Below are 15,776 nucleotides of genomic sequence, written 5' to 3' on the forward strand. Positions count from 1 at the left end.
AAAGCTGCTTAAGGTTGAGTTGGGCCAAACAGACACAGAAGTGTGTCTGGCCAACAGTTTACCTCCTAATTACCATCCTGAGAGATTAGCAAGTTAAGACGTGAGGAGGAAGAAAAATGAAGAAAATATTACAAGCAGTTAAATTAAAGGGGAACCTGCTGGAGCTTGTTTGTTTTATGAAAATTAAACCTTCCTTCTTCACACAGAAAGACGTAACTGGGAACAGCTGCTGTGATTTTACACAAAGCATTTCAAATCTGAAAAAGAAAAAAAAGTGGATAGGTTTGACATCTCAGTGAACAACCAACACAGGAAACACAACCAACGACGAAGGCAGCAAAGGATAAAATGCAGGTGATAAGATAGAACATCTAAAGGTCTCATCGTCTGGTGATGCTTTCTGTTGTTAAAAATGGAAAATTCAATGAGGTTTATGTGCTCAAAAAACTATTTCTGAGCTCATTCTGAACAATAATAAACAGAAGTGTTGTCAACTAGATCAATAAATTAAAAATATACATTAAGAGAATAACTTATTATATTCTGTGACTTATGTAGTTGTAAAATGTTTTAACAATAACTGCAAGAAAAGGAAGTGGCTCTTCTTTCTAAAACAAATATAACAAAATGGCGTTGATCTGCAAAGTCGCACCTAAAGGCAGTGGCGCAACTACACGTTATTTAGTTGGATGCCAAACATAAATCCCCCCCCCCCCCGGAAGGAATGTCAGGTTGAAGGGCCGACGCTCACTCTCTACCCCCCCCTCCCCCACTCCGAGGCGACGACACATGAAGTGTAAAACTCGCTACATTTACCTCGTTATGTGCGCGAGGTGAAGGAGCGTAAGGCGCGCTGAAGTGTACGGGAAAACATCACTGGCACGCCGCCCCCTGCAGACTGGGTTTTGGCGCCCCCTCTGGTGCTGCGCCCCTATGCGTTGCATACGCTGCATTCCCACTTTTTGCACCACTGCCTAAAGGCACAAAACTTCTGAAGCAGTGCAATTCACAAAATTCAAAGTGGTTTTTAACGCCGCCCCAAAATAAAGAAACAAAGAAAATCAAAGCAGCGTTCAGGTTTCTGAAAGAAGGGAACGTGTTCCCACACCACTCACCTGTTCCCCCTCATACAGGCTCTGCAGGGGGCTCCTCCGGGTTTTCTGCCCACTGCTCCGCTCCGACAAATGTTCTGAAGAACAAAACACATCAGTGACAATGTTCATGTCACAAAACACACACTCATACACACTAGACATTACGAGGTGTTGGCAAATTTAAAGGAATAGGAATCACAGACAATAACGCTATAACATCACAACATGTCAACAAACAACGAGGATAAAAAGTCTGAAGTTTAAGAATGAATAAAGCAGCCGGCTGAGTGTAAAGCTAACCTAACATGGAGACTCAGGGCGATGAGGATCAGTCTGAGCCTTCAGGTCGGCATCGTTTTACCTCACAGGCTCAGACACAGACACACACACACACACACACACACACATACACACACACACACACACACGCACACACACACACACACACACACACACACACACACACACACACACACACACGTGCGCACACACCATTTCACACATCCACACTTGAAGCAAATGTGGTGAATCTGTGGTATCAGAGGACAGACGTTACACTGATGAACAGTCACTTCACACTTTGGGAAAGAAATATTTGCTTTGTTGGATTAGTGCAACAATCTGTAACATCTAACTGCACAAACAGCAGTAACCACAGAACATCCCCGAAAACTTAAAAATACCTGCATTAAGAATGAGTTTGTAAGACTTTCAAAGCCAGGAGGTCCAGGGAATAACAGCAAAACTCATGAAGGGCAACGAGAGAAATCTGTTCTACAAAATCCTCTCATTTCAAGCAACAGAAACAAACAAATCGGCTAAGAGTTACTTCATTTTGGGTGAGCTGCAGTTGACAGATCCTTCCATGTAAAGCCCATCTTAGGTCACATCTTAGTGTGTAGTTAACAACCGTCAGCCCAGTGTTGCCAACTTAGTGACTTTGTTGCCATATTTAATGACTTTTCAGACAATGAATAAATAAATAAATTCAGGATCAGCAGGTCAGACCTTTCAAAGTTTGGCCAGAAAAATTCAATCAGTGCACCCTTAACTTTAAGATCCTTTTTTTAATCATTCCCATCTTCCAAAAATACTGTCACACTGCACTTAGTGGTTAACCACGTTTCACATTACATTTCAGAAATATGATTGATGAATTAAAAAGGGAAATATGAAGCATGGATTGGTGATATGGGCCAGGGGTCTATCATTTGCTGTTGTGTTATTCTATTTTTTACCAGAACTGTAAGCTACAGCTAACATGCTAACAACATAAAAAGCCAGAAAGTTTAAAGGACTTCTCTATTTTGGATCAAAAACAACCAAACATAAATTCACTTTTTAAAAGTTTTTTTTTATTATTATTATTTCAACTATCCATTTCACTTGAATCAACCCTTTAACATATTATACTAAATATTATAAATGTATCCACTTACTTGAATAAAAATGAACCTTTATTCAAGCTTTTTTTATCTAACAAACTGAGTTCATTTATAATGTGGCTCCTTAACACTGACCTAATATTCAATATTTTATCTCTCATTAATATCTATTCAGTAATAGGAGATATAAACACATGTAGTCCATAAACAGCAGCGTAAAACCATTTTCCTCTACATGTTATATTAACATCTGGAAACAGACCTGACTGCTCCACTGTGAGTGGATTATTATAAATTAATATCATTTTAGAAAAAGCTGAAGCAGCAGAGCTGGTAGTTCATGGAGTAGCTGCAGTCGTTTCACATATTGCTCACTGGATGTGCTCTGGAGAGCCCGGGGCGCCACACACACGGCACACACACTGGAGGAGAACACTGTAAAATTGTAATGTCTGACTGTACGGGGAATGACAGAGTATGAAGGGCAGACATGGCATTTTCAATTTTAAAATGTAAATCTAAAAAACTAAAATTGATGTAGTCCACATGTATATATGTATGTCTCTTACATGATCTACATGCAGTCCTACTCAATAAGTCAAAATTTTATTAAAAAGTTGACGTATCTCAGTAACTCAGTTCGCTAAATGAAACTCAGATCATATAAAGTCTTTATTTCTATAATGCTCATCATAAAAGCTAATGAAAACATTTTAGATTAGAATATGGAGAGGATTCTACACTGACCACATCTGGATGCAACAACAACAAAAACATTCAGTGCTTTAAACTTTACATTTTCTTAAAGCCCATTCTGAGAAAAGTCACAACATTTAGTAAAGTGTAATCCTGTGTTAAAAATCCATGGAGCTTTTATTCTGTGCAGTGAGGCTGAAGGTGTTGATGTTTTTATAAATAATCTTTCCTCATATTTGATTATTCTTCACCAGCTACTATATGTACTTACTTATATACTTATATATTTACTAGCTGTTAAACCGTTTCTGTTTTTATTTCTTGTTATTCTTTTTAAATCATGCACTATTTTTACCATACAATGATATAGAAAAAGAAAAAAAAAGAAATAAAGATATCCTTCCTGGAAGCATTTCTGTTAGCACTAGCATAAATTAGCTGATGTACCGATTGTGCTTCTGGAACAGATCGTCCAGTCTAGACAGCTGCAGTTTCAGAGGAAGAAGTGTGGAAATACTGTAAAGTGACTCAATATCACTCCCAGGCCATCGCTGTGGCAGAAACATTGGCTTATAACTTAAATACAAGGATAACGCTTATTTTCCACCAAGCTAAGCTTTAGATTTTTTGTTTTTTATCAAGAAGATTCACGTCAGCAGAGAAGAGCAACAAAGACAAATCAGATGATCCTTCTGCCAACAGAAGGTCCAACTCAACATTTTTCTTTAACTCTTTGATTTATCTGCTGACTCAGAATCACATTTCACGCATAAAAACATCCAAAGTCACGTTTTTCTCCTCCTCCGTTTAAAGGCCAGTGAGCAAAGGTAATGTCTGCTAGGGTTTAGGAAATGACTAACACCTGGCAGACAGCGAGCTCAGCAACAAGCTGAGATGGCACACATTGAAAGCATGCATTGTGTGACATCATCTCCCTGCTAATGCAGCATCATGGGAAATTTGAGTGGTTCTCTGGTGAAAATATCAGGACATTAAGCTATCTAATTATTCTACCAGAGTAAATCACTGCAATATGAAATTGTGGAAACGTTTAAAAAAAAAAGAGAAGAAAAATCCATCTAAAAGAGAGAGAGGGAGAGAACTAAAGCGGGGCTAAAGACGCTGATCGATCCCGCTTTGGAACTTTTCCATTTGAAACATTCCGGTTTCACCTGGTCTGCTGTGAAAACCCTGCAGCTCCGCTAGTCACACAACCACAGCGCAGGAAATGCAAAACGCAGGAAGGCCCATGTATGTTCGTCCTGTCTTGGCTATGAACAGAGCTCTGTTTGAATCCCAGTGGGGAAACAGCCCCCAATCCCCTAACCCCCATTCAGCTTCTAATGCCAATGAGTCACTTTGCTATGAGAAATGCTGTAAAAGTAAAAGCCTCATCCTTTTATGTGAAAATGAGTGTAAATCTTTCTGATCCTGTCAAAAAGCATAGAAATGATAAACGTATAGAGCCAGACCAGTCCTGGACAAAAACTCAACAGTAAAAATCACCAGTCAGGTCTTTTTCACTAACTCTAAGTACTATGAACACATAACAAATGGTGAATTAATGAAACCAACATTAGGACACAGATAAGAAATGACATCAACACCATGTTGCATTAATGTTGGAGGCTCTTATTTTGAAGTGAAAAGGGAAGTATTTTTTTGAATTTTTTGATGACAGAGCTGGCTAATAAAGACTTTTGGTTATGCTAAAGCTTGACACACTTTAGCAGACCCTGAATTCGGATACAGCTATACTATATCTGTAAGCAGTAAGCTAGCTAAGTGCTAGTTAGCATCAGCAGTAGCTGATGCTAAAGATGGTGGCAGCTTTTTCTGGGCCAAAAGCTCCAGTGGAAAAATGAGAAGAAGTCAAAATAACGTAAAATACGCTTTTAAATTAAGAAATGCTACTTTGAGCCACAGTGTGAATTGTAAGAGGTAACAAGTCTTCTGGTTCTGGTTCTGCTCTGCATCCCCAGAACCAGAACCAAACAAGGAGAAGCAGCATTCTGATTTTATGCACCATAAATCTGGAACAAACTTCCAGAAAACTGTAAAACAGTTGAAACACTGAGTTCCTTTAAATCTTGACTAAAACCCACCGGTTTAGAGTTGTAACATTTCTGAAGGAAACTTTTCAGAATAAAACATCGAGGCCGTGTCAGAAGGAGTGAAGTCTAGGAAGCAGAATCAGCTTCATTCATCAAGTCTGTGCAGACAAACAAAGACTTTGGTCCAATTTTATTCTCAAAGATATTTAAAATATAATTACATTAAAAAGGGAAAATAATAGCTATGGGTCAAAAACGCATACATTGACGTGCTAAAATCACAGCGCCACACAGTGGCCTGGCATAAGAACTACACCACTGTAGCTGTTGAGGTGTACGCGGTCTCGTCTAAACGTGGAACTAATTAAACATGATTTAATTAGTGTGTCCACACACCTCAAATTCAGGCTTCTCTAGAACCTCGCAAGTAGGTTTTTTTTTTGTTTGTTTTACAAACAGGCAAATTTGTATCTGCAACAGCGTGCGTGATGTAAATTTTGCGTCTGCTTTTGTTATCTTTTCGCAGACATCTATGACACCTGGACGTTGGTGATCGTGGTGACAAACACATAGCAGATAAGAAAAACGTTGAGCCCCAACGTGAGCAGAGAAAAATGACTTGTTTGGAAGAAAACAAAGCGTGGGAGGATTTTTCTTGTTTTCCTCAGTTGCATAACTCCATCTCTTGGGGACGGCAGGGTCACAAAAACTGCTGAGAAACCAACTTTATTATTCCTCTTTACTTCTCTCCTGATCAGACAGTCGACCAAACCATCGCATCATCACGTAAACAAGAGTCTGTCAGGTGTAGTTCTGAGTGGAACGCTGTGCTCAGAAACAAAGTGTGACCTCTGACAGGTCCAGGTGGGCTGTGTGGGGAGCGTTTAGCTGAAGGAAATGTAATCTGTGCAGCTCGTTTTGATGGGTTCTGAAGAACGTCATGAGTAGTTTCATCTGCGACAGGGCAGACCTGCAAATCATTTGAGAATAACAGCTGCTTCCAAAACAGATGGTCCTGATCAGATTCAGAGGATCCAGAGGACTGCTTGCATAACAACCTGAGAGCCGTCATCAGACAGGCTGAGGAGGGAGAGCAGGACTCCTCTACACCCGGCCTGCAGTACATATGTGATGCTGTGTTATGTAATGTTGCAGTAAAATCTTCATAAAGTAATAAAACATCATTAAAATAGCATTACGAAATAATCAACGCAAAACATAATGAAATCCTTGAACATGTTTTGCAAAATTTTTTTCCACATTATGTAAAAACTTTACATTTTCCGCCGTTCTAGAAAACACTTGGAAATTTCTGAGTTTGAAAAGACAAAATTTTGCTAGAAAACTCCCCGGAAATTTTGATATTCATCTAAAACTAAATTCTAATCCCCCACCCCACAAAAACACACACACAAAAAAACAAAAACAAAAAACAAGGAAGCTTCTGATTTAAAAACAACAAGAATTTGCAAGAAAATCTCAGAAGTTTTGAGATTTTCTCAATCTCATAAATTTTCTAGAAAATACTTGGAACCTTCTGAGTTTGAAAAGTCGAAATTTTACCAGTATAAACTGAGATAGTTTTAGATTAATTAATTAAAAACATGAACATGTCTGAGCTTCAAATGTGAATTTTTGACATTTGAAATCCAGAAGATTTCCAAAAATAGAACATTTTTGACTTTAAAAAGTTTTTTTTCTTGCAAATTTCTACAAAACTTTTGAGTTTTCTGGTGTAAGTTTCCTCTTCCTGTTCAATCTACGACGGCCCTAAAACACTGTCGTACCAACATGCTATCCAGATCAAATCCCTGCTTCTTTCCAGAGGATTGTTAGTTTGTTTTTTAACTTCACATCTAAGCTTTCATCCCAGATCCAAGAGAGGAAATGTCTCCCAGGGAGCCGGGGAACATGCTGCTTTAAGGCTCAGCATGCAGTGAGACGAAGTGCTGCACAGATAATTTGTGGTGTGGAGGCTGGGCAGGGAAGGAATGAGCTGAGCAGGAGCCATGGTGACGGCCGCCTCCAGCCTCCACCCTCCATCCTCCAGCCTTCACCCTCCAGCCTCCATCCTCCAGCCTCCAGCTTCCAGCCTCCACCCTTCAGGCTGCTGTCTCTACCCTCCAGCCTCCAGCTTCCAGCCTCCACCCTCCACCCTCCAGGCTGCTGTCTCTACCCTCCAGCCTTCACCCTCCAGCCTCCATCCTCCAGCCTCCAGCTTCCAGCCTCCACCCTCCAGCCTCCAGGTTGCTGTCTCTACCCTCCAGGCTGCTGTCTCTACCCTCCACCCTACAGCCTCCATCTGCTGCTAATTAAACCTCTAGAACAAACTGCACGAGAGGCGTCACTCCACATCTGGATCTGTAATGTTACCGCTGACATAAACATCAGTCCTACTTCCAGGATCATGTAAGAGGAAAACTCTGGCAATGGAGGGAAATATAACATAATTCAAGACAGGTGCATGCAGCCACAGGAAGCCCTCTAAAGCATTGAGCTGCCAATAAAACATAAACTGCTTCAGATTTCTCTCTAACATTAAAACAGCATTCAACACTGCCTGGACTGGTTACGGATTATTTATGTAAAGAGCAGTGGAGACGCCACACTGTGTGAGAGAAAGCAAAACGGATCTTTGCATTCTGAGCATAATTACAGTTGAGGATTCTGCCACTAGCCAGTCAGGACAACTAAAGCCTGGTTCACACAGAAACGTTTATGTGCCCAAATGAAAATAACAGTAAAACTGCTCACTGAGACTGACCTTATGGATGCAGTAACAGCATCTATACAGAAGAGCTGCTGTCAGCGAGGCTGTCTGGCTGATGGTTTCCATCAGATCACCTGTTAAGGCCAGTAAAGCCTTAACAGAATATCTGTCTAGAAATGAGCCAAAATGGAGGCGGCCTGCTGGAGCAGAAGGTCTCTGCTGCTCATTTCTTCTGTTTGTTTGGAGACTTTTACTTCACATCTTTTGGGTTTTGGAATTGCATGTTTAGGCTTTTAATCACTAGTAATATCACTGGACCATATGGCTAAAAATGTATCATGACAATGATTAGCTTTTTATTTGAATATCTGAATTACTGTCCAACTGGTGACGTGTCATTTCCTGTTTATCCAGGTTTTTCTCCACAATGTTTTTGTTCATCTTTAAGCAGTTATGAGACGTGGAGGAGAAACCTGCTGCTGCGCAAGCTACAAGGCAGGTTGTTGCTAGGTAACCGAAGAGTGAGCTAGTTGATGCCATCAACCTTGTTTAGCCAGCTGTGACAGGTTTCCTCAGCCTACATCCCCCAGAATGCTGTGCAGCTCCAGATCAGAGTTCAGTGAAATTACTGAACCGTGTATTGGACTTATTATCTATTTATATTGATCACATATTTACTGTAACATACTGTTATTGATTTATCAGTTAAGAATGGTTACTTTGAGGCATTTTTAAGTAACATTTAAAATGGCATAACAATACAAGTTTGATAAACTCATTTTGTAAAAACTCAACACTGGAACTGGAATATATTCTAAATATTCTAAGTAAAACACAAACCAAATACAATACATAAAACAGAAATAGAAACCAAATGCAACTGAAATAAACAGATAAAAAGGATTATGAAGTCTGAAAAAAAATCCTCCTTCTAAAAATATGAATCATCTGAATGGAAATTATTGAGATCATTTTAATGTATCTCTCAATTAAAGATGACCTGCTCATTGCAACAGGCTTGTGAGACTAATACAGCACCTGTCTTCAGTCAGAGGCCTCTTCAGATTCACTGTAAAACTGACTGCTACTGGAGACACTTCCTGCCTACAGCATCAGCCTCCACATGTTGTCATAACACATGATATGAGTTATGACAACATTTCCTTTCCCTTTGACATAAATAAAAATGTGTGACTCGAATTAGCAGGATGTTTCTTGGAACATTTCCCCTTTTCTCTTGGACTAAAATGGACCAATGCTCACATCTACAGTACATGCACTGTAAAGCCACACTGAATCCGTAGCTCAGTGTTGTGGGTTCAGAGTGCCAAAGTACATAAAAAACTACCATCCTATAATAAGTGCAACCTGAGCATTCCTCTGTTTACAGAGCGGAGCGGCTTGCTGCTCCACACAGAGTTTAGACAAACAGCCTGACCTTTAGCCCACATGGAGCAGAAAAGAACTGTTCAGCTGTTCCAAATATGGATAAATTGTTCATGCTTATTTCAAACTGAAAGCCAGCCGGCTGTATTAATCTGTCAGAAACATGCTGCTTTCCAAGTGCATTTGAAGTGCACGAAAGCAGAAATACCAGAGTGAGTCTTCCACCGTTCTGCACACGACTTCATTCATGCAGTCGATCGACAACGGATCCAAGACACGAGGCAGGAGAGCAGCAGGAGGGACAGTCAGCACACAACTCCACTGAACTTATTCAACCCTTCACTGACTTGTTCATCTCGATTCATTATTTACATGGATTTTAACGTGTTAAAAAACTGAATGCAATTAATCGCTTTTTTTTGTTTTTTAAATACACAAAGATTCCAACCGGAATATCGGCCAATATTAGCACAACTTTCACATATTGGTATCGGTCTCAATAAGTAAAATCTGGCTGATATTTACGCCTGCCACAATAAAGCAAGCTCAATAATTTCCATTAGTGTGTGTTTTTTTTTCCTTTCCTCTCCAGGCTTCAGTCAGGTGTTTTTGTCTGAAAGACAATTTTGTTTACAGAAACTTCATCATTTATTTTATTTGTTGTTTATGTTGTCTGTTTATTTCTTTGGATATTAAAAAATGTCTTCCAGTTTCAGTTTTAAATGTTCATTAGAATTGGAAGTTTATTGATCTTTGACAACGTGTCACTGCATTATTATTATTATTATTATTATTATTATTATTATTATTATTATTATTATTATTATTATTAGATAACTAATAATAACGGCATAACTTCATGTTCCAATCAGGTTTAGAATAGTTTGGGGTTTTTCATTATAGTTTAGTTTTATTTCATTGTGATTTTTTGTTTGTCTAATTCAGTTTATTTAAATTAGTTTTTACAGTGGGTTTGCTATTGTCACTGTTTATGTTTAGTTCAGGTTTTACTAGCTATGATAATAGTGTTGTTTTTCATAATTTGGTCAATTTGTAGGTGCGGAATTCAAAAAGTGATTATTTATACATCAATTGGGATAATAGTCAACAGAAGATATAATATATAAAAAATATTTTCAATTATTGACCCACCAGCTGACTGCTGTTTTCTCCAATCTCATTCTGTTAAGGTACTTTTAATACTTAAGTATTTTTAAAAGCCAGGACTTTTTTACTTTTACTTAAGTAAAATGTTAATTTGGTAGTTTTACTTTTACTTGAGTACATTTTTGAATACTTTCTCCACCACTGTGTATATGGCATCGACTGTATCATGAAATGACTCATGTTGAATGTTGGAGACAAAAACAATCCTGACCAGGACGTCCCACACTATGAAGCAGCTCTTCTGATTGGTTAAAATCCACTAAGATAAAACATATTCAGGAAACACTTACGGTACAAAAAAGAAATCTCTATAATTAATACAACACATAACTACTCCGCTCTGTGACATCACAGCAGGGACCAGATATACATCTGATATTCCACACTCTGTGTGGATGACGAGAAGGACCAGAGAGTAACCACGGTGATAATCAATAATGTACACAGGGAAATGCTGTGTTGCAATAACAAGATTCCACTGCACTATTTCACTATTTGTTCATTTCACTGTATATATATATATATATATATATATATATATATATATATATATATATATATATATATATATATATATGAAAATGTTCTGAGTTCTTGCTGTATTTTTAGGATTGGTGTCTCAAGTCTTTCAGCCTCTACCTGCATCACGACACCCCTGACCCCTGGATTTAGCTCCGCCCATTAACTCCGCCCCACTTCATTATGCTGAAGCATCCCAGCAGCATGCTGCTGCCACTACCGTGTGATGGACTGGGGATGTACTGTTCCGATTGATTAGTGGTTCCACTGGATTTTATTAAGGAGTATCAGAGTAATTTGGAGGCTGGACTCATATGCCAATGGTTTTACATTTTTATTTATAAAAAGAAATCATGATAATAATAATCCATCCATCCATTTATTTTCTTACACCCTTGTCCCTTAGTGGGGTCAGGAGGGCTGCTGGTGCCTCTCCAGCTAACGTTCTGGGCGAGAGGCGGGGTCACCCTGGACAGGTCGCCAGTCTGTGATAATAACAATAATAATAATAACAATAATAATAATAAAAAGAAAACTGTGAATATTATCATTCCTTCTACTTCACATATGTGTGTGATTTAGATTATACTTCTTGTAATAAAATCCCATTTTTAGATACTGCATGAAATATGGAAGCAGAAACACAAAATATTGAGAAAAACTGAATGGACTTCATTATTAAGTCACTAAGAAAATGACCTGATGCTCCATGTGCAGAATACACATGTGCATAACAGGGTGCACTGAAGCACAAAATAGGATTTTTAAAAATATAAATATAGAAACATGACCTAAATGTAAATGAATTTGGATGTTTATTTTATTATGATGGCTGCAGGAATGATTGCTTCACATTTAATGATTGATAATTCCAGTTAACCTGATGGGATTTGCCACACCTGAAGTGGAAGGTGTTCTTCTTTTGTCTCTGGTTGGGATCCAACACATTCTGGTGAATCAGGCTCAGACTGAGCTTTTTACCCCAGATAAAGATAAATGTCAAACGGACATACTGGAACACAGACAAGTATTTCTGTTCCCGCCGCAGGGTTATTTATGTATTTGTGTTAAAGCTCACCTGGCCTCAGACTGCTGTTAAAGTAGAAGATGACCACAATGAAACATCCCAGACACAGGGCAGAAACCATCCGAATCCCTTTGGGTTTCCTCATTCTGAGTCTGTGGAAATGACCGAGCAGCTGGGCCGACGTCTGCCCGGGTTCATACGACAACCGGCGTCCGTCCTCTTCCTACTTTATTACCGGTAACAGCACCGAGCCGGCCCGCTCACATCTCACCGCCCTGGTTATTTTCTCGCGCATGTTTGCATGTCCGTACCGGAGGACAAAGCGACGAAAAGAAAAGGAGAGGAGAGGAAAAAAAGGTGGGGGGCAGCGGTAGCGAAACGAGAGCCCGCTGTTCTCCGGTATTTTTTAACGATTAACTATGGCGTTTCTGTGCGCTGCTGGAAAACCAGCCGGGCTGGTTTCATTACTGCCAGCGTCGTCCGAGCGGAGGTCACCGGCTGCCTGGTTTCGTTAAAGGGCTTTTATGTGACCCTGCGGGCCTTTCCTACCATTCAATTAACCCCTCTCTGCCCAAAATCCAGAGGTTTGCGGTTACTCTTAAAGTAAGTCGTCAAGCTGTTGTCTCGGTTGGTGAACTTCCGGTCACCTTTTTCAAAGTAAAACCTTTCCAAGAAAGGGACCGGATGTTTGTCCTGTCTGTCTCTACGACAGACTGGCAATCTGTCCAGGGTGTACCCCTCCTCTCCTTAGCACCCCTACTGACCCCGCCACTAGGGACAACCAAACGTGTTAGAAAATGGATGGATGGATGGATGGATGGATGGATGGATGGATGGATGGATGGATGGATGGATGGATGGATGGATGGATGGATGGATGGATGGATGGATGGATGGATGGAAGGCACAGGAAAAGGTCCACAAACTACCCAAATCAAAGATATTTTTTTTTTGCTACTATTTGGAAAACAAAAAACAAACAAACCCAAAAAATAAATAAATGTATATATACTTGTTTGAAGTATATATAAATACTTCAAACAAGTAAATATATATATATATATATATATATATATATATATATATATATATATATATATATATATATATATATATATATATATATATATAGATATATATATATATATATATATATATATATATAGAAATACTTGTTTGAATTTTTTTGTAATGAAAAACACACACATACATTTCCATTTTTAGAGGTTAAAATAAAGTAAAATATATGTTCAAATGAGGATGGATATAGTTATTTATTTATTTCAAGGATAACCCTTCAAAACCATCTCAAGAGGAATCAAAAGGGTCCAGTTTTTTATGGGATGTTGGTATTTTTTGTTAATGTAAAAAAGAAAAAGAAAGAAAAAAATCTGTTTGCAAAAATAATTATAAAAAATTATCTAGAACTATATTACTGATACTTTTCACTCTGGAAAGTGAGTGCAATTATTTCTTTTAAACAATGTTTAAAAAATACTACAACCTGATTTTTTACCATATAAATTACATAAAAAATATTTAGTTCTTTGCAATTTTTCCCCAAAGTTCTAAAGTATGAACGGTTCAGTGGGCTATGTATTTGACATGTATACGTGATGTAATTTACATGTCCGCCATGCATATATGCCATGTCTTATAAAACAGACTCATAACAGAAACAAATTATTGTTCAGTGATGAAATGAATAAAAAAGAGTGAAATACATCCTACTAGCTGGTGTAGCCAGTAGCAGCTTGGCTGGTTACAGTCAAATCCAACTAGTTTTCCAACTTAAATCAGTAACTGTGTTAAATTGGGTGAGGTGTTATACCTAAACAAATAAAAGAACATTAAGCATTCCCTTCATGAGACGTGTATATACAGTTATTGATTACATCATTCTAGGTAAAAAAACAACAACAATATTATAAACACATAATAATAGACTTGCATAAAAAAACTAAACACTTTTGTATGGTGTTTGCATGGTTTTCTGTGCCTTGTCTAATTTTTTTTTTATCATGATTTACTATGAAATGTGTAATTTTAACTGAAACACAAGTTACCAAGCAATTAATAAAAATAAATTGTATTTATGGAAAGCTTTGAAAAAATTGGAAAAGCTAAAAAAAATAAATAATTCAGTAAGAGCCCCGCTGTTATTTTGAAGTCACAACAAATCCTCATCCGGGGTATTTCTATTGTTTTTTTACTAAGCTTCAGCCCAGCAAACACTCACACGTGTTATACCTCAGTGTGACAAATTTAATGGCTGGTCAGGTTATTCCTCCCAGTTTAGTGATTGACTGGATTCTCTGCCAGAGGTCAGAGCAAAAGCCAAGGGTCACAAAAAAAGAAAAAAAAATACTAACTGCACTTTAGAAAAGCTATGGGTGGAGGATCAGTTATGGTAAGTAGAGTTTTGGTTACAGTAAGCACTTTTGTTTTATTGCTTTGCTGAACGTGTTTTTGTTATAAAACCTAACCAATAAAATGTTCCCTTTTGTCTTCTAACAGGAGCTGAAAGTTGAAAGCAGTATTTAAAAAAAACACATTTTGTTAAATCTTCACATTGTGTCAGGGCTTCAGCATCTAATGTGGAATACACAAGTAATTCTTCTCTATTCACTGAACCAAGTGTCAAAAACGTTTTTCATCATCACAATAATGTTTAGTTGCAAAGTACAGACAATGGAGTTTATGTGTTGCAGTCAGACCCAGATGTAAAGAAACGAGGTAATAAAACTTCAAAAATATAAAATGGATCTCAGTAAAGCTAGAATAATTGGTAACTGAAGAAGTTCTAGAGTTCTACATGTCTAAACATGTTTAGAGAAATGAAGGAATTCAGAGTTAGGATGGTAGAAGGCGTGTCATTAGCATACTGTACATCCTGAACCCACTTACAGAAGCTTAGAATAGATATTCATATTCTAAATAATTTTCCTTATGATGCTCCAGATAATAAGAATAATAAAGATCCTTTATCAACAGATAATACATTTTATTTTCATAATGAGAACAATATATAACTTTTCTTTGTTTCTGTATGGAGTATGAAAATGTTGGTTTTTGCTGTAAAATATTTCTTTGTAATCTTTTTTCAAGACAACGTAGAAATTGTCTTATCTGTAATTCACAAACATTGTTATCCTGTGATAACTGACACGTACATGTTGTTATCCATATTGTCAGACCTGTTTCTATACTATAAACTATAGTTTACAATATTGAACATCAGTTTCTAAATTAAGTGAAAAACGTGTCACAGAAAAAAACACAACATGAAAATAAACTGTTTTCAGTTCTGCTTCCCATGCAGGACACAACCTGCACACTTTCTGTCATCATCAAACTTGTTTATGTCTGTCAGTGACATAAGGTAAGGTTAGCAAGCACAAAATTAAAATGTACAAAAAAAAAAAAAATCACTTCTAATACCAAAAAACCATATCAACCAAGTCTTTTTTGGATGTCCAGAATTATATTAGACAAATCTGGAATTTTTTTTCCAGAGTTCTGTTGTCTAAAATAAATTTAATACTAGTAAGAACTGTGTGGGATTTCCTGGTAATAATTATGATTATATATCCATATTGTTCATTCTAGAAGGCAGAACCTGGATATCTGTTGCTGAAAACCAAATACATATGCATGGAAAATGTGATGTAATTTAGCTACTAAATATCTAAACATTATTTACAATAATGTCTTAGATATCTGAATTATTTATTTGTA

At 37.7% G+C, this 15,776-nt stretch overlaps 1 protein-coding gene and 1 long non-coding RNA gene across 3 annotated transcripts in view; both read right to left on the reverse strand.

The window, feature by feature from the left end:
- LOC103465412 (carbohydrate sulfotransferase 11) overlaps nucleotides 1-12,678 on the reverse strand; it is a 16,746-nt gene extending 4,068 nt beyond the window's left edge. Inside the window, exons 1-2 of one of the 2 annotated variants that reach the window (XM_008410212.3) lie at nucleotides 12,090-12,678; nucleotides 1,116-1,189 (exon numbers count right to left, since the gene is read on the reverse strand). In XM_008410212.3, the coding sequence (XP_008408434.1) occupies nucleotides 1,116-1,189; nucleotides 12,090-12,183 (168 nt within the window). In that variant the 5' untranslated portion in view covers nucleotides 12,184-12,678. Of the gene's footprint in view, nucleotides 1-1,115; nucleotides 1,190-1,394; nucleotides 4,970-12,089 lie in introns of those variants that run through there. The other variant, XM_008410213.3, reaches the window with a different exon arrangement.
- Nucleotides 11,329-12,083, reverse strand: LOC145551765 (uncharacterized). Its single transcript, XR_014087678.1, has 2 exons — nucleotides 11,911-12,083; nucleotides 11,329-11,496 (listed from the first exon to the last, which is right to left on the reverse strand). It is a non-coding gene; the product is annotated as an uncharacterized LOC145551765 (long non-coding RNA).
- Nucleotides 12,679-15,776: the final 3,098 nt, after the last annotated feature.

This window comes from Poecilia reticulata, chromosome 5, assembly GCF_904066995.2.
Source record: "Poecilia reticulata chromosome 5, P_reticulata-male-v2, whole genome shotgun sequence".
NCBI classification, from domain to species: Eukaryota; Metazoa; Chordata; class Actinopteri; order Cyprinodontiformes; family Poeciliidae; genus Poecilia; species Poecilia reticulata.